This window comes from Excalfactoria chinensis, chromosome 2 (genome assembly GCF_039878825.1).
Source record: "Excalfactoria chinensis isolate bCotChi1 chromosome 2, bCotChi1.hap2, whole genome shotgun sequence".
Classification (NCBI taxonomy): Eukaryota; Metazoa; Chordata; class Aves; order Galliformes; family Phasianidae; genus Excalfactoria; species Excalfactoria chinensis.
Genome location: NC_092826.1, coordinates 19,838,694 through 19,858,362, shown reverse-complemented (window position 1 = coordinate 19,858,362; position 19,669 = coordinate 19,838,694). Strand labels below are relative to the sequence as shown.

The window sequence follows — 19,669 nt, the reverse complement described above, 5'->3', positions numbered from 1 at the left end:
CACTTGAGGCACAAAGAGAAAGGGAAGCAGGCAGCCCTGTGTGGGAGGGTACTGGGGCAGCTCAGGAGCATCTCTGGCACAAGGGGTGTGTGAGGGAGAGAGGAAGAGTTGGTCCTGAGCAGCCTGTGGGCAGAAAGGCAAGATAGCCCAGAGGGAATGGGATGATGAGGGCTTCCCCAGCAGGGGAGGGAGCTGGGGAAGAAGGAAGCACAGGGAAGGAGTCCAGAATGCCAGCATAATGCTACTCACCGCATGCTGTGACATTGGAGGAATCTGGCCAAATCTTAGAGTGGTAAGGTCCAGAAAAGCAACTCTACTGAGTTGGATTTGGTTAGTAGTAAGAGCAGAAAGCTCTCGGTACCCTGAAAATTAATCTTTCAAGAGTGTAATGCATCCAGCATCACTAGAAGCAAACATTACAGCAGGAACAAATTAACCCAGCTGTGCTAGCTAGTAAATCAGCCTTCACCTTCCCCAGACACAGCCATGGGATGTCCCCAGCCCTATGCCACTGTGTGGGGCTGGGCACCGCCTCTCCGTGGCCCCACAGCACCCAGGAGCTCCTCTGTTCAGCAGCACTGCTTTTAGAAATGAAGCACATCAGACAAGGCATCACTTACATAAAGCCATCACCTCTTTCCTCATCTATTGTCACCTTCTTTCCTCTATCTCAGCCATTCTGTCCCCTGCCACATCTGTAGGGAGACTCTGGTGGAGTCCCTTAGCATTGCCTAGGGCTTGTGCAGAGATGGAGACCCCCACACCTGCTGCATTTTAGTGTGGTAACCACTATCAGGTGCTGGAGACCAAGGGACTGGCCAGGCGCTGATCACAGTCAGCAACTCTTGGCTCCTGTCTGAGCCTTACTTTGACAGGTGGAGGTGAGCAGATGACTCAACTGCCTGTAACAACCTTCAGCACTAACACAGGAGTTTCTGGCTTTGTTCTGAAGACACAAAAAGCACCAGGTATGGTAAGAGTACAAAAACCACCCAGAGAAACAGCCCAGTAATGAACAGGGAGGAGCGCTTGGGAGAAGCTAGACAAGAACATTATGAATTTGTTTTAACTACAGCAATCACTACCAAATGGCTGGAAGGATGCTACAAGTGCAGTATTATTACACTGTGCAGAATCTGAGGTAATTTGGTGCTGGAGCTCGTGTATTATTGAATTCACTGGATAATGTCTGTCTAGAATTCCTTGTGTAAAAACAATAAACACACAGTGAGCAAGGCAGCACATCCAGACTGAGGAAAAGCAAAACCCCACGAGATACAAAGCGGAGGCAAACATCTCCTTACTGCCAGGGCAGCCCCAGAGGGGACCACCAGGGAGGAGTGGATGCTGCAGGTCACAATGAATGTTCCAGGCATGAGAGAACCAGATAGAACAATTCTGGCTGCAGACAATTTCATCTTTGCCATCTGAAAGGAGACAGTACTATACCCCAAATCTCCATACTTAATAGCAGAACAAAACACACTTTAATGCCCGTGCAGTTGGTAGCACAGAGCTGGAGCTTTCTTCCTCTTACCCCAGGGTGCTTCTATTTGTTCCGCCAGCCCCTTGCCTGCCAGCTGAAGGACATACATTATTAATGTACAGCCTAAATGCTGCTCTCGCTCATCCCTTTACTCTCCAAAGCATTGCTTACATGAAGAGGACAAGTAGGATTTGGCCCAAATATTTTAATTGTGCCACCCTGGTGAATTGTCTTAACGCAGATTGAAACAGGAAGCTTTGCGTTCTGATTTTTGTGAGTGTTTTAATTACTCCGTTGGTTATTGTTGGGCTAACATACATCAGCATAGAAGGGGAATACCCTGAGAGCATCTTGGAGGAGTATCGCTGCAGCTCTGTCCAAATGGCAAGAGCCTGAGGCTGAAAACATTGCTTTATAAATTGTGATTGTGAGCAGCTTGTCATTTTTTTTAAGGGAAAGGATCTGCACAGGAAGAGATGCCACCTGCAGAGGAAACTCTGTGTTTGGGGCTCATCCTGCTCCGGCTGAGATGAATCAGCACCTAGCCCGCATTGCTGACTGCTCATGGCCCCATAGCAAATGTGAACTGTGGTTATGCAGAACCACAGACAAGTTGAGCAAGTGTGGCACCCACTTGTTCATGCACAAAAAGTGCTCTGGAAAACAAAGGAGAAAGCAGAACATAAATGCAAGCAAAACCTTTGGAAAGCTCTCCTATTACAATGACAGGTATAGAGGAGCACAGCGCATTAAATAAATGAGAGGCTGCTGAATCCTGCCACAAAAGGCTAGGGTGAGGGCTGCAAAACAGAGATGAGCTTCTTGCTCTGATGGACAAAGCCCAGGGGTGACCTGGACAGTGCTGCTCCCCTGACTTGTTGGGTATTTGCTGGGTACATGGCCAGTCACACAGACGTGTCCTCATTTGCACCTCCTCCAGGGATGAGGAACACAGGTCAGAGACTTGCTTTTTTTCTAGACAGAAGGACATTAAATGAAAGCTAAATGACTTGAAGCCCAAGGAAAAGGGAGAAGCAAACAGGTTGGGCAGGAGGCGCTGGAAATTCAGCAAGGCAGACCTGCAGAGTGTCAGCCGGGCAGGGTTCACCTAAGGTGAGCATGGTGTGGTGAGCCTTGGCCCAGGAGCTGATGATGTTACATACTAGCAGGGCTAGACATGCAAATGGAAAATGGAAGAGAGCAAGACTGCAATTTATTCCACAGCTAAGAGGTAGACAGAGGATTTACTGGGAGCAGAAACAGTAGCTGGGATGTTTTTGAAGATGAAAGACTTGTACAGCTCTCCTAGAAAACTGGCTGGAAAGATGGAAACGAGGATGAAGAAGAAACCACCAGGTCTTGCATTCACTCTCCAGGAGCACATTAATGTTTTTATTTGTTTTAAGAAGCTGGATGCTGACCTTCAGAATGACATTTCAGTATTTCATCATGATCAGTTTTAGCAATTAAGCCGGTGAGTTGTTGGTAAAGCTTGGTAGCTGCTTGAGAATCACAGCCATTTGTAAAGAAGTTCTGGGATGCAGCACTCTTTTCGGCTGTTGAGTTCATGGCTCACCTTCCTTTTTTGATGGTATTCTTTGCCGTCCCAATTCCTCTCTTCTAGTCTCCTCTTGAGCAGTAGCTGCTTCATTGAGTTTTCCTGCTCGTTTCCTCCCTTGGAGCTCAATGGAAATGGAAGGACTTCCTTTCTCTCCCTGCCAGCTCTCCAGTATCTGACCTGCTGAAGTCAAATTCTGGTCAAAGACAGTTCATAAACATCCCTGCTGACAATGAAGTCTCAGCATCAGCTTTGTTTAAATTTGCATCCAGATTTCTCCCTTCCCGAGACACCAATTCTAAATAAGTCTGCTCAAGAGTATTTGGATAGATGAGTACCTGGGTAAGTGTCAGCACAGCGTGTGGAGGTCTGGTGTAGGCAAACTCACAACAAGGAGGGACGGAAAAGGAAAAGGAATCAATCAAGGACTTGGCACATTCATTACCACATTAGCTAGGGGAATGATGTGTCAGTGATTGCTGAATATCTGCTGCAGATGCCATATAAAGTGCAATCTCTTCCAGACACTGTTAGTTTATTGCCTTTAAATGGACCTTGGCCATCATTAACAATCAATCAATTCTGCGCCAGCCTCAAGTGTTCAAACACCCCGTGCAAGCAAAGGCTGAGTGAATTGCTTTTGCAGCCTCGCTGAGATCCAACCTCTCCCTCAGCTCCTCCCCTCGCACAAAGCAGCTATCAAGGAAAAGCTGTTTTTCTTTGCTGATCTTGTACAGAAATACAGACTGCCTGGGAGGGAGTCAAAGCTCAAGTAGCTCAAGAAACAATACAGGGACATTCAGCATAAGATCTGGGACCCCTCAGCCACAGTTCACATGCCATGGTGAAGAGGAAAGACTCTTCATCTCCTGTCTCACACTACCAGCCAAGCTCACCCTGGTTACCCTGCACCAGGACTTGGCAGGCTCTGCCCAGGGCTGACTTATCTCGCTTGCCCAGCAAAGTCAATGGGATCATTTCCTGACTGACTGCCAGCTTGAGCCGTCCTATGGAAGTGCCAGCAAATACCCTATTTGGGTCAAAGGTGGTGGCAGGGCACACAGCCGGCAGCAGAAGAGGGAAGCCAGATCTCCAACACTGAGCACATTTGGTGCAGGCACTTGGAACCAGGTGCACAGAACAGTGTTCTCTTTCCTGGCACAAGAAATGCAAGCGCTGGTGGAAATGCTGCTTGTGGTTTTGATGTTTCTCAAGTGTTTGGTGCCTGGCATTGTGGGAGGTTATTGTGCAGCTCTAACCCACTGCTCCCTCCAGTAATGACATAGAGAGCGTTTCCTCTGTCCATCTGCCTCTTTTCACAAAGCCCACAGCACAGAGTTGCCTTTATAATACCTCCCTTCTTGCAAGATTTAGCTGTATTCAGCCAATGGGCTTATAAGCCAGCATCTAGGGAAAGCAGGACATGACTCTGGTGTAATTGTGTGAGCCTTATTTCAAGGGGAAAGCATGTCTGCAAATGTCAGGTTGCTTTTACCCCATCACAGCTGTGAAAGGTGAAGTCAGGCCACCACCAGCTAAAAATAGGCAGTGCAATCAAACCCCCATTAGCGGCCAGTAGCTTCATGCTGGACAGTTTCATTGTGACACGATTGCACTCCTCCCCATTCACTCACCCCAGCTGGGAAATGGGAGGAATGGCACAGAGATGTTCGAGCCCTCAGAAAACCGCCCGGAGCCACACAGTGAGCAAGAGAGACAATTCATTGCGCAAGTGCCTCAGACTGAGGTTTCCAAATCTCTGTCCACGGGGCAGCAGCATCTGTGAGGTCTGCACAGACACACTGCCCACACCGCCTTTGATAACGCAGCAGGGAAGAGCAGATGAAATTCTGAGGGCTGAGTGACTGCAGCCCAAAAACATCTTATGGTTTTAGGAATTATGGTGTGTGAAGCCTGTTGTAGCTGGCACTTGCACTGCACCTGATCCCTACATTAGCCTGGTGCATCTCCTAGGCACACAAAATCTGTGTTGCTGTGTTGGTCAGGAGGTCAGTGAAACTGACACCAGTAAGGCATCAAGTTAGTGAGCTTCTGCACATGCTTATGGATGTCTATCAAACAACAAAACCAGGTTCCTACCAACTTCAGCGCACAGAATTAAATTTGTGCTTGAGGAAAATGTAGGCGGGCTTCATCCACTTAGAAAGCAGCCTAAAAGCTGCAAAGGAGAAGAGGAGGCTCAGGGGACACCTCATTGCTCTTCCTGAAGGGAGGTTGTAGTGAGCTGGGGATTGGCCTTTTCTCTGATGTCATCAGTGACAGGACTAGAGGCAATGGTTTCAAGCTGCAGCAGGGGAGGTTCAGGCTGGACGTTAGGAAATATTACTTCTCAGAAAGGGTGGTCAGGCACTGGAATGGACTCCCAAGGAGGTGGTGGAGTCACTGACCATGGGGGTATTCAATGAGCGACTGGATGTTGTGTTGAGGGACATGGTTTAGTGGGAGCTATTGGTAATAGGTGAACGGTTGGACTGGATGGTCTTTTAGGTCTTTTCCAACCTTGGCGATTCTATGATTCTATGAAAGTTTTCCTCATTTGTAAATGGCAAAGTTAGGAACCAAATGGTGTCGCATTCTTTCAGATGCATACCAGCAAATTCTTTGAGTGATCTATTGCAGCAGCACCAAGCAGCCTGTTACCATTTCTTAACATGGTCCTGAATAGCAACATTTCTTCGCCATCAAGAGAAATATTACCTTTTAGCACCGATTTGGTACAAGCCAACCACAGCAGCAGACACCTTTTGGGAAACGTATTTCAGAAGCATTAAGAGGTTTTTGTACCCCAAAATCAAAACTTACTGTCTAAATTTGAAGTAAAAACCAGCAAGCAGAACCCAGTCACACATCTCCCTGTGCGGAGGGAGAGGAGTTCTATCACACAGGCAGCTGTTCTGGTCAGTTCCTGTACCATGCACAGTCCTATGGCACAAAATCTGAACTGCATGGCTTTCAAAATCAGGAAGAGCCGTTGTGTTAAGCATTACTACAGTTAGGACAGTGAGAAGATCTCCCATACCAGCAGGACATACACAAACACTTTAAACAGTCCTTGTGAGAAGACATCGATCTTCAGTTATTCTTTCACTTGGAAAGAACCACTCGCTTTTCACTCTTCAAAAGATCCACAACGTTTCAAAATAAAGCACCATTTTATCGCAAAATATGCAGGGACTGTTTACAACTAAAGAAAATACGTGCACCAAAAGAATCAAAATGATTAGCAGGTAACGGCTCCTTGAACATGAAGGCACAAAAAGCAGAAGCCAAGAGTAGTAGGCCTGTAGTAGTAGTAGTAGTAGAAGCCCATCTAGTAGGCCTGAAAATACGAAGTGTAATTAACATGTCTTTCTTCTCCAGGCATACTTTAATCTTGCAAGCAACAGGTGGGACACAAAGAAGGTTTGAATTGTGCCCCATTACCAGTACACAGAAGGCCAAGAGGTACTGAGAAGTGCTTTCAGAGACCTGGATGTTCTAAAGTCCTTGTGCATGCCAACAGGCAGGTGGGTAATGTGTCTGCAGGCAGCTCAATGGTTGGCAAAGAGCATGGAGTTAAGATAGCAGAAGGATAAACACAAGGGATATAAGAAGAAACAGGGAACTCTGCCAGTCAACTGAAGTAGGCAAGAGTCTGCCAACCCAGGTTTGTCAGGAACAAGGTACGCTGTACCCTGCTGACATCCATCTTATGTGAAAACAGGCCTGGTGCCATGGATGCACAGACGCTGACACGGTCATTGGGTGAAGTCTTCACAGGTGAAGCAGTAAGTTCCAATCCATACTGACCACCAGTGCTCTTGGAGAGTCAGTACCAAGGCTTGCTGGGAGCCTGGGAAGATACTCAAGCAGGAAACTGAAGGGCTTTGTGTAGGACCAATCCCATTCTATATGTCTACAAACAATTCAAACTTCAGAGTGAAAGAGGACCTCCACAAGACCTCCTAGTGAAACCATACCTGGATGAGCTACAAACAGTACAGGAGACCGGACTTGGATGCTGTTGTCTCGGTAGATTTGACTGAGACCCACTAAAGACGGGTATTAAATACATAAAGAAGAGCTTATTAGGGTGGCCCCAGTGTGATGCTCTTGTAAGAAGGCCAGTGCCAGTGTGTTGACAGAAATGATGTCTGCAAGTCCCAGTTCTACACTACGCTGGCCTCTGTCAACACTTTGGGTCACATTTTGGACGAGTGAACATGGTCAGACTGAAGGACCCAGAGGAGAACACAGTCTCTAGAATTAGAAGATGTACTATGAAGAGCACGAATGACCTGGGTTTACTGATAAGACTATAAAGACGTAACAGCAGTGTTCAAATGAGGACACAGGACACTTGGTTGCATCTATTGCCAGTACCACTAAATAATTCACCAAACTAGCAGGGATAAACTTTTATTGCAAGAGCCTCCAGCTGTGGGGTTCAACAGTGGCACACACTGCTAACACAGGCACGGGACCCCTTCATTGGAAGTTATTTAAGAACAAGAAAGAAAAGGATTTGTTCTAGCGTGAGCAGAACTGACCCCATCTCAGGGCAAGGAGATGGACTCTGTGGCTTTTTGATTTCCCATAGCCCTTACTTCTCTGAAAGATCTCCTACATCTACTCATATTTGCATCGTTAGTTCCAGCTAAGCACAGGGAACACACAAATATTTTCACCATACCATCAGCGCTGCACTGACCTCACACACACTAGGCCAGCATTCAGAGCATAGCTGTGCTGTATTTCCTGAATAAACTTGACACTGCTTGAATGGACTTGTGCTGGATAGCGATGCTGGGACAAATGCTGATTCCTCCTTTCCCAGAAACCCCTTTGCTAAGAGCCACACCAGAGAACTGTAGAGAATACATACCCAACCTAGCCTACCTTTGAAAACTACCCTGTTAACACAGCTCCCTCACGCTGTATCTACTGTACCTCAACCACGTGAAGCAAAGACAATGGAGAATGCATTAACACGATGAGGAAAGAAATTCCATCCATTACCTCATTTCATCAAGATAGGAAAATACTTCAGTAGAGTTGACAGAAATGCTACGAATTCCTTCATTGCTATGTGGTTTGCAAACAGCTCCTGGTCATTAGCTTTACTTGAAGTGTTTTCAGCCTAACAGCAAATAACCACAGGGGTCGGTCTCCAGGGACGTTCCAAGAGCACTGCATCAAGCCAGCTCTTTCCTTAAGGATACACAGCAATCGCCTCCCACTTCTATTTCAGCTTTTTCACACAGCATTTTGACAGCAAGCAACCTTAATGTCTTAGGCTAAATGTGAGCGCCTGTACCTCTGCGTTACCTCCCTAAGTCTGGGCAATGCAAATTGCAAAACTGCTGATAGTGATTACTAATTGATTACCAGTACAACGCTACACCTAAAAGCTGGAACCACACAAAATTGAATCCTTCTCGTGGGAACATGGGAAACTTGCCATGCTGATTTTTCTTTCTTTTCAAGTTAGATGGCTTCAAGCCGCAGGACCGTCCACAGCTGAGGCGTCCATTTTGTAAGCGCAGCGTTACTTGTTTTTAAAAGCAGGCAGAAAATATGACATTTTGCATTTTATTTTTATTCTCTTTAATCAGACACGTTACAACACACAACTGTGTCTTTAGGCAGGTAACAGGGTGCCACTCTTCAGATCAGGAAGAGGCGAAGGACTCCTAGGCCTTCCTCTGACTTTTTAGGTAAAAGGAGTATCACAGATATCCTAAATAAGAACGATTCCCTCATTTAATAGAGCATCCCCACTACACTCATAAAGCATTTAAAACAGTCCAGTCATAGATTTCACTTGTTCCTGTATTTGAGACTGCAGCTACTGTAATGAGGGGCGTTAATGACCCGAGGATCACTCTTGCCTTCTACAAGCTACGTGGAGAAAACAATAGTTCATAAGGTGTTTTCTAATTGAGCATCATACAGTCTTGAAAATGCAGTTCTAACTTCACCATCCCGCTACTGATGTAGCTTTCCAGCTCTTCAATGCTCATTGAGAGAGAGTGTTTATGAAACAAAATCTTTTTATTTAATGCTACACAATTTGAATGGAAAGAATAGAACATATACTTCACCTCAAGACCAAACTATAGGGATACATCCCAGAACATTTTCCAGAGTAAAACCAGATTAATGACTGCCAATCAGTGCAAGAAACATCTTGATCCATTTGCACTCAGCGTATCTTAGACAAACGACAGCATCAGAACATTGAAGTACCTCTCCTCCATACAGCAGATCTCTTACTCTGTGGGAACCAGTTTGTCGGGATATAGTTATTGATAACATTACAGAAGATAATGAAGGGTTACATTCTGATGTCAGGTGTACAAGTGCAGTAGTGGATTACTCACAGAGGAGAACAACATCATCTATAAAAGTTAAGTGGTATTCAGGTTATCCTGGGGTGACTATAATACAGAGAAACTTCATGTCAAAGTAAGTATTTACACAGAAACTGTCACAGCAAAGAGGACAGGAAGCTAGTCTTGCTGAAGTAGTTCATTAAAAAGCAAATGAGTGGACAAAGACAAAGGCTTTGACTTTATATAATAAAATACCAAGTGCATTCTTTTAAGTGAATGAGTCTTTGAGACTATGGTCCTAGACTTTAGGAAGCCATGTGAAGGTCAGATGTACAGTCCTGCTGTGTAGCAAGGGTTACTTGGACTGCCAGAATTCTTTTGTCTCTTGTAACCGCAATAAATCACAGCAGTTCTAGTGGTGCTTCTTACTGTGAGATCTAAATGAAAACTCTTAAATAAGCCCCCTCCAAATGCCAAAGATAGCTTGTTGTTTTGTCGTATAGCAGATGTTTTTCCACTACTTCTGCATCGTACATCTGGGATTAGAACTGAGCCCAGAACACTTAAAGGCTAATTATATTTAGCTTCTCAAATGCTCTTGGCCGGAGAGTTATTATCCAGCTTTTTCTTGTCAATGCAACTTTAATCGCACACAATTTCTTAAGCTAGCCATATCATTTCAGTTACTTTGGCTCTTTTCCAACAGGCTTATTTTAGTCTCGTTGCAAATTAAGGTTATTAATGGCTGGCTATTTTATGTATTTCTTGAAGAGCCGCTACTAAAATAACCAGATGCATTTGAGGGTGAACACTTGTGGCTGACTGCTCAAGTAGCTTCAGAAATGTTCTCAAATCAAATTTTCAACTAAGAGTAGAATTGTTTTTAACTAATATTTGTGAGCATTTTTCAAGCCAGCAGACCCAAAAAAGCATTAAACTTTACCACCTCTCAGCTTCCTCAGCCAACTACCAACTATTAAGGATCACAAGGCTAAGCGGAGGCTCCAGTGAGAGACTCGAAGGAACAAGCTTGAGTCCTCACAGTACAGGAATCCCATTTGAAATGGCTTGTAGTAACAGACTCCAATACACAGGACAAAACCATAGAATAAATCTCACGATACTATTGCAGCCTCTTGGGAGCTTGCTGTGCCTTTAGAGTCAGTAACTTGAACATTAGTGACTGAGCTCAAGCAGGCACCACACTGAACAGTCAATCTGAGCAGCTTCCCTCTTGCGTTATAATTAATTTACTGTAATGTACATTACTTTCAGTGGAACGATACTGCTCGTGTTTTAGCAGGACGGGGAAGATTCCACTTTATCTTTTATTGGTTTATAAGGCAGATAATGCAGAAAGTTAAAACAGAACCTCTACAAGCGTTTAATCTGTGATATTGTAAAATCAAAGTACTACTTTATTAAATGAGTTATTTTACACAATATGAACATCAATATAATTACAATTGTAAAAAATTGTTGTGTTTTTATAACAAGTATGGACTGATTTTTCAGGATTTCCAAAGAGGGCACAACTGTACATTTACACAATTGTCTTTGCATGAAGCCCGAGAGGGAACAGCATAAAAATATGAATGTTTCTGTAGCCCCTTCATTTTTGCTGATCAACAGTTTTAGAAAAGCAGCTGCAGGTTTGTTATGTAAGGTCTGACAGTAGAAGAGTCAATAGGTGCCATGATTTCACCTATAAAAAATAAGAATAACTCAGTTAAGCTGAACCGTGACACGATGCTGTTTACTTTAGAGTGAAAGAAATACCGCAACTGCTCGTCACTTTATTTCGGCCTTTAATTGTGACTTGTTTCAGTTACAGTCTAACAACTGAGAGAAAAAACGGAGGTTAAATTTTGTATTTGAACGCAGAAAAATAATCTGCATCCACTTGCATAACTTCAGCAACAAAAAAGGCTGAATCGTCAGAAATACGCTGAACAATTCAGCTTTCATTACATGGTTTCTAACAACAGGCACACTCATTACAAATATCTTGATCCAAGCAAGAACTGTGGAAGCCGACATTTCAAAGCAGTAACTGAAGAATGAAGTATTCCTGCAACTCTAAGGACGACCATTTCAAATAATGTTAATACCTTCCTTTCAAAAGATCTTCCGTGCAATGACAACCATTTCAACCAAGGGCTATCACTTTAACTTATACTTAATTTTTACATTAAAAAAAATAAAGCATCTTTCAAGTCCAAATGAGCGGGGGGAAAAAAAACACTAAACAAGTGATAATATACCTTCATTTTTAAATGATTATCTGATAAAAGTAATGACCTGTAGATATCTTTACGCCTGAACATCAGCCAGTTCTGGAGGAAGTGGAGTCTTAGGATGTTTGCTTTCAAAGTGCTGTTTGAAGGTCTTGGGATCCGGCATTTGTGTCTGATTAAAGAGAGACATTTAACTTTATTTACAGTACATGAGCTACAGGACACTACAAAACCTGCTACCCCCTATGTTTTATTTTACTTGTGTATCTGATTTGGAAACCCTAATTGAGACCCTCAAAGTGACAAATCTATCCTAATCTATCCAAAAAACGACCATTTAGGTTAAAATGACAAATTAATCCCCCACGCACACAGGAGAAACAACCAGAAGGGAAATATAACCCAAACAGTACTCCAATTTCTGCTTTCCCGTTAAGACATCTAACAGTAGTTAGTGTATACTGGACTTGCATTAAAGCTTTCGGCATCATGTTATATCACTTTTCCCTCTCTACATTAACATTGATTTCCACAGATGTTAAGATGTTAGACAGAAAGATTTGTTCTGTATGATGGAACTGGCCTATCTTGAGGTTGATCAGGAAGTATTCTCAAACCTTCTAACGCTTTAGACAACATATTACCAGTGCCAACCTACCCTTGCAATTCAAAAGGCAAGAAAACTACCTGAAACAGATCAATACGTGGCCTCTTATAATTTCCCATATCTCAATGATTAGTCCAGAGACAGACCTGTGTAGAAAAACCAATTCATCTTCAGTTTTTCTTACCCTACAGACAGTGCAGGTATATATCAAGGCAGCCTTGGCTGCAGCCTTCTGATCGTGTCCTTGCTTCTTTTTCTGCTCAGCTTGCTTTTTGGCATTTTTCTGCTGCGACTGAATCTTCTGCTGTCCACGAGCCATATCTACAAGCAGAAAGAAGATATTTAGTCTGCAAGTGTGAGAAACTGCTAAGCTGACTCCGAAGTCGTAACTATGAATGTAAGTAGTCATGTGCTTGCCCTTGCACTCTGACCCACGACTCCCATAATTCATACACAACAGGCATCTGTTCAAGCTCCTTACTTTGTGAAGACCCTCTGGTTTCAGTAGTTTCCTAAAGAGACACAATAGTTCTCTAATCCATTCTAAGGCTTCTTCCTTTGAAAAGCTTCAACATATACATTTGTAAAATGCTTAACAGAGACACTCAATTTGTATCTCTGAAACTCTGAATAGGTTTCAAGAAAGGGAAGCGATCACTATTCCCCAAGCTGCATCAATGTCTCCTGGTGTACTTGTTTGGAATCTGCTTTGGAATCGGGAATGGGAAGAATGATGAATCATCCTTCTTTATCAAAGGCTGTTTTTAGAGGTGGCCACCCTTTGCAATTTTCAGCTGATTTGACAGGCATTCCTACATACTTCTTGAAAGGACATAAAAGCTGCCTCCACCAGAAGCCACTATTCTACACGACCCAGAAACGCAAAGGAAGCTGGCACCACTGCCATCTGCCATTAGAACGTCCACCAGGAACAGAAACGAGGTCCAAAAACCTTATTTCACAGAGGAGCAGAGCAGCATAATCCGCAGCAGGAGCGTTCCACCTGCACGCAGCCCACGAGGACACCCAGCTCAGCTCACAGCCCACCCCCACAGCAGACGCCAGGCAGGATTCAGTCACACCAACAGAACAGAATTCAGAATGTAGTTATGTAAAGCAGCAACCCACTTCCAGCTATTCTATCTCCTACAGTTCCTCATGTCCTACGCTTAATCCAGTTGTGGGGCTCACAGAAAAGCAAGGCTTACTACTATACAAGTACAGGACAGCTACTGAAGGCCGATTTTTTTAGGACAACTATTAATGCCTACTGCTCCTAACAGGCTGGCTGGCTGGTAATCACCCCTCTATGCATTGTGTCTACTGCTCAGGAGAACACACTGCATGGACACAACTGGTCTGCCACGTAGTCCTTCCCACAAGGGCAGAGGCCTTCCACCGAGTAGGCTGTTCACCCTCCCGCAGACTGAGCTCCAGCACAAAAAGCCCTTCCAGCTCTTATAAATGGAAGCTTCTCCGAAACCCTGTATCTGCAAATTCACTAGTATTGCATGAGTTCCTGGACACAAAGCACTATGGTGATCGACGCTGAGCAGGACAACCCCGACCCAAAACATCTTGCAACTACAGCAAATCCAGGCCACAGTCCCTTTTTTCCCCATGGTATCTAACACCACTATCCCTACCCAGCCCTTTGGAGAAGGGTCACACTACAGCTTCAGTGCTCCCTCACATTTCCTCATCCATTTTTCTAAAGAAATTCCTAAGTCCAAGTAACTCCATAAGAGAGAGAAGTAAAGGTATTGCCAATTGCTTTGCATGCGCTAAAAGGAACTGTGGAATTTATTTTAGTTCTATTTTGTTGGCAATATAGAAAGCCTTCAGAACTCAGGGGCTCCTGACAGACAAATTTCCATAAAGCATTTGTGTATTACTTTGTATGTCGGCCCCTTGAAAAGCACATAACTCATACATTGCAATGGCTCGGTCACAGGACCCGGCATTGGGCAGCTTTGAGTTAAGATACAAACAAAAAAACACGAACAAAAAAAAAACATGTTCAAATATATCAACCTCTCTATGATGCCTGCAAACAAGAAACCGGCAGCATTTAAATACTGCAAGTTACACTAACGAAGCTGGAACATGTGGAACGAATACTTAATGACTGGAAAGTTACGATTACTCCAATTATCGGCATACTAAGAAAGCAACTCAAATCTATCCTAAAGTTCGTTTACATGAACACACAGATGAGCTCCCGCACAGCCTTCAATCTCCCCGCACAACACAGACAAGCGCTGCTCCCCCAGTCGGGCGCACCCTCCCGCCCGCTGTTTTCAACTAAACCGGCACGAGCGCCCGGCAACGCGCGGCGGAACGACAACACGCGCAGCGGACAGCGAGAGCGCAGCGCTCGGTTCCCCACGCAGGCCGTTCCCTGCAGTACGCGGAGCGGAGCGGGCGGTTCCGGGGCGTTGAGCGCGGCGCCGCAGCTGCTTCCGCTGCCCCGCGCGGCCCAGCTCCGCGGCTCGGCCTGCCCGGGGCCCGCCCGCAGCATCGCAGCGCGGCCCGCACCGCTCCCGCGGCTCCCCTGGGTCAGGGCGCTCAGCAGCGCGGGAAGGCGGCGGGCGCGGGCGCGGCTGGCTCGCCTCGCTCTTGGAGCCCGGCACGGCGGCCGAGGCCTGCAGCGGGGAGGCCTCCGCGCCTGCGCCCGGGCCACCCCCATCCCCTTGAGGCCGCGCCGGCCGGTCAGGTCGGCCGACCGTCCCGCCTCGCCGCTATCCCGGCCGGCCCCGCTCCCCGTCCGCCCTGCTCCCCTCACCCGGCTGGGAGCGCGGCCTGGGGGCCCTGGCGAGCGGGAGGAGACAGCTCCGCGCGGCCCCGCCGCAGCCGCCGCCGCTGCCCGAGAGGAGGAGGAAGAAGGAGGGGAACGAGCAGCGCGCATGCGCGGCCCCACCACAGCGCCCGCACCGCCCGACCTCGGCGGCCAATGGCGGCGCCGCGCCGTTACATAACGCGGGCTGTGCGGCGTCAAAAGCCGCGGTCAGGCGGGGCGGTCCTGAGAGTGTGGGAGGGCCGGTATGGGCCGGGCCGAGAGTGGGGGAGTTAAGGTTTAAAGAATAGGCTGAGAGGAGAGAAGCTCGGTTTCCTTCAAGTGGAAAGGGCACGAGCGATGGCTGCGTGCTCACAGCCCTAAGGAGGACCGAGAGTCCGCGCCTTCCCTCACTGCACACCCCCGCTCCCACACAGCCTCGTGCTGCTCCTTGAAGGCAGCAGCTGTGGCTCGGCAGCAAGCCTGCAGCCTTGGAGGACTCCTGTGCCACTCGTGTGCACACACAGGAGTCAGAAGGGTTGGCACCTTACAGGGGTCCGGCTGGGTGACTGCTGTGTGCCCTGCCCTCTGAGAGACAGCAGAAGCAACCGAGAATCCCTGCAGCAGTGCTTGGCCGGATTGTGGGGCCGTGAGGAGGGGTGGGCGGTTTGGAAGCGGGTGGTTTTCAGCGTGTGGCTTTGTACCGATCAGGTGAACAAGTGGCCTTTCTCCCGGCTGATACTGTTTCAGGAATGCTGCTGAGCTCAGCACTGGTACCAGAGGCTGCTGTCCAGGGTCGTGTCCCCGCACTGGGCGCTGTTGCACGCCTGGCTGGATGGGAATTTCCGATAGGGTGGATTTCTTGACTGCTGAGTTCTTGCTGCTCTCTGATCCTCCTGCCGCTGCTGCCGGCAGAACTGAGCTCTTCATGCAGCACAGAAGGCCACGGCCTTCCATCTGGCTGCTTTGTTTGTTGCCTTTTGCGCTGCAGCATGGCTTCCTATATTGCCCAAATCATTGCTCTGCAGTTAAGGCTCTAGCAAAGAGACTGCTAGCAAATCGAACCTGTTGTGGGGGGGGGGGGGGGAAATGAGTCCCCATCGTTGGCATTTCTGTTATGAAGATAAAAAAGGAAAATTCCCCATTTGCTTTGAATGATTTTTCAGTTTATTCCCTGCACGAGGCCAACTTATACACCAACAGGAATGTTTACACGTACGCATGCAGGGCAGCAGGGAGGTGCAGGGTGGATATGGTGAGCTGGTGGAGGGGCAGAGCTGGCTGTGCGCGGGATGCTTTGCATAGCTGTGTCAGAATGAAGCGGTTGTAATTGCAGATTATCTGGCTCGTGGACTTCCTGTGCTTTGTGCTACTCCCATGTGAGGTAAAGCAAGCCAGAGTACATGAAGGAAAGTTAAAATAAAGAACCCTTTAGATTGAAATGTTGTGTTTGCAAGTAAACAGAAATATTCAGTATTTCTCTGCCCTTCTTTAATTGTTGGAGGGTTTTTATTTTAGCTTAAAAGAAACAAGGTCTTACCTTCTACGGTGGCATGATTGATCAGAAATTAAGGCCAAGCATCAGCAGGCTGAAAAGGAGTGAATGAGAAGGGCTGGAATCACTTACAATATGATGGTAAAAGAGCTTTATATCACAGAAGCGTAAGAAATTCCACATCTTTTCGTGCAGTCATATTTTGTGTGCAGACAAGTCTAAGAACAAAGGGTGGAATTATGTATGATTATTTCTTAGTCATTTTATTTGTTCACTTGTTTGGTTGTCCTTGTTAGTTGCTGTCATGCTTGTTTCGCATCTCTTTGAATTCTTTGTCCCCATCATTTTCTGTTCAGGGACAGAGATGCTCTTTCTGGCTTTATATCAAAATACCCATTCTGCTCAACAGCAATTTGTTGGCACTTGACTTTTGTTGCCAGTTAGTCTGGGCTATCTCACTTTAAAGTGACTGCTGTCCCCAGCACAGTTCCCTGTTATGAACCACCTGACATTTCGACATACGTTATTAAACCCACTTTGAAAACAAAAGTTTGCTTATGGCAGAATGGGTGGAGCTGCATCTCCTTTCTGAATCAGTTCCTGCTGTCATCTGCCAGACCTTCCCATTCCCTGCCACATCATTTTGCTGCTTGCTTTCTTGCATGCTCGCTATCGATCCAGTGCTGCATTGATCAAATCTCATCCCAGCAGCCAATCGCTGGCTGGTGGCCAAGGGCTGCCTTTTACTGTTTGCTTGTGGGGAGGACGCATGCCGACATCATGAATGTGGCTACCAAGCAATTTCTTTTGGTGCTGACCATGACCCCTGGCACATCTAACAAGTGAAGGAAAGGGAGTGGGACATGCTCCAGGCATGGGTATGTTCTCAGTAATTTTGTGGATGCAGACCAGTGTTAATAGGGACATGAAAAAGAAGAGATCGGTTCTGCAGCTAAAGGTTGAAAGGCTTAGACTTTGAAGCCAGTATCCTCGGGAAGGATATGCAAAGCTGGTGTAAAAGTAGATCAGAGCCAATGCTGCTGAATTGCACAGCCAGGTGACATGGTGGCCTGCAGAGCACCAGGCAGGCTGGAATCCTCCACAATTAGCTTTTTGATACAATGGTACAGCAATACTTAACAGGGCTGAAGGTCCTGACAGGATAGTGTTTTGCTCACTTACCCTTTCTCTGCCATATAGATTTTTCTCTCTTACATACATTAGTACATCATTATTTTCCCTGTAAGAGCATTCTTCATAGCCACTGCTCCAGCTCTCAGACCTCCAGTTTGCACCCAACCGACACCGTGTTGACTCCTTTTCCTCCATTGCCCCTAATGACCATGTGCTACTTTTCTCCAGCTGGGATGCTGACATCTCACGGGCTTGCCCCAAAAAAATCCATGAGATCTAAAACAACTTCTTCACTTTTCAGGTTGCCTAGTTTTTTAGCTCTGCACCAGTATGAGATGATACCAACTCACAATACACACGTGGTGCAGAAAGAAATGTTCTAAAGCATGTGAAGATTACGCCTCTTTCTGCTTGTTTCTGCAGAACTAGCTATTTTTTCACTGCACAGTGTGCTGATCTACAGGCTGCTTCAGTAACACTCCTCTCTGTTGGAAGGGGGAGAGAAGCCCAAGGAAGGATGTGACACGGAGCTGCCCACATCCTCCGAGAGACAAAAAAAGAGAAGGCTTGAGTGAAAAAGCTCACAGGGAATGACAGAGAGGGAGGCAGTCGGCAGCTGTGAGACCCAGTTGCTCAAAGGTTGGCGAGGCTGATGCATGTCCTAGAGAGCACAAGCAACGACTGCCTTGTGACCTCTAAGCATTTTGCAGGTTCTCCTCTTTGAAACCCACATTTTTTCTGCTTAAGGAAAAAACAAAACGCAAAAGAATACAAGGCGCAAATGCCTTTCTCAGCATGTCACAACTCTTCTGACCAACCCACACAGACGAACTGGAGGCCTTGAGAACATACGCTTCCGTACTACATAAACAGTTTAAAATAGATTTTAGCTGTGCACAGCGTTATGTACTGTTACTATTTTCAAAGGCACGCAGTTTAATCTCATGCATTCATTTCCTTTTTGCACGTGCTCTCCATTCATGCTTTTGGGTCTCCTTCGTGCTGAGCTCCTTGCCTTATCACGAAAGCCAGTTCATCTGTTGATTTTTCAATAAAAATGCCAATGTTTCCCTCGTGTTCTAAAGATATATTTTAACACCTGGATGAAACATCCTCACACCGTGCCGTGTGCTTGTTAAACTGCACAGCAATTGCAATTAAAATCTCTTACAAACGTGCCAGCCTTGTTCACAGCTCGCCTCTAGCCTCGAGGAGGGCGGTACATCCCTCTGTCTGTGCTCCTGAGCAGCTGCACATCCTGGAGATGCCTCTCCCTCTGCCCTTCAGTTATCCCTGGGCAGATTTCATTGTTTCATCCTGGGAAGAGCGAGCAGCTCTTCCTGCTGTCCAAATAGTATGTGAATCTTGCGGTCAGTGAAGCAGAGGCCAAGGATGCATCCCAGAATGACATATCCCAGAATGAGGACACAGCGTGCAGGAATGGACTGTGCTGCAGGATGTTCCCCCTGAAAGGAAGCAGCCTCAGACATCCAAAAGCACTACGTGCTGCAGGGTTTCCCAGGTCTGCAGCACCGGCTCGGCCCCAGCAGTCTGCTGCTTCAGGAAGAGCTCAGTGAAAAACATCTGTCAGATTTCAGCTTTTGCCTTCTTAAACAGCCCACTACTTGCACTCTGAAGTCCCTGTATGACTTAAAGGCAGGAATCCAAAGAGCCTGCTGCAAACTGAGGATTGCGGTGACTGTCAGTGCTTCCTGCTAGCTGGAACATACTGGGGCCTAGCTCACAAACACTGGTGAATAAATGGGACCTGGCAAGAGAAATCACAGGAATTATTTGGTTTACATCAGTTAACTGGATCCTGTCACCTTTTGCAAAAGATCCCGGAGTGCACACAGTGCAGCAGCAGAGCAACGTGCAGTGAAAATACAGAATAGAAAATGCATGTCTAGAAGCAGCCAGCAGTACCAAAAGGCTACAGCTTTGCAGAAGCAGAACACGTCACTTGCAGGCTGGTGAGGTGGAGTCAGAATTTCTGGTGCTGAGCTTGTGTGGATATAGAAAGCCCACAGTCATGTCCCAG

The 19,669-nt window shown here is 46.4% G+C and overlaps 1 protein-coding gene across 1 annotated transcript; it reads right to left on the bottom strand.

Annotated features, from left to right (window-relative positions):
• Nucleotides 1–8,616: 8,616 nt before the first annotated feature.
• ZNF706 (zinc finger protein 706) lies at nt 8,617–15,142 on the bottom strand. Its single transcript, XM_072329065.1, has 4 exons — nt 15,009–15,142; nt 12,408–12,544; nt 11,681–11,788; nt 8,617–11,084 (listed from the first exon to the last, which is right to left on the bottom strand). Exons 2-3 carry the CDS (start codon nt 12,540–12,542, stop codon nt 11,693–11,695), a joined length of 231 nt encoding a protein of 76 aa, XP_072185166.1. The 5' UTR covers nt 12,543–12,544; nt 15,009–15,142; the 3' UTR covers nt 8,617–11,084; nt 11,681–11,692.
• Between the last annotated feature and the right edge of the window lie 4,527 nt (nt 15,143–19,669).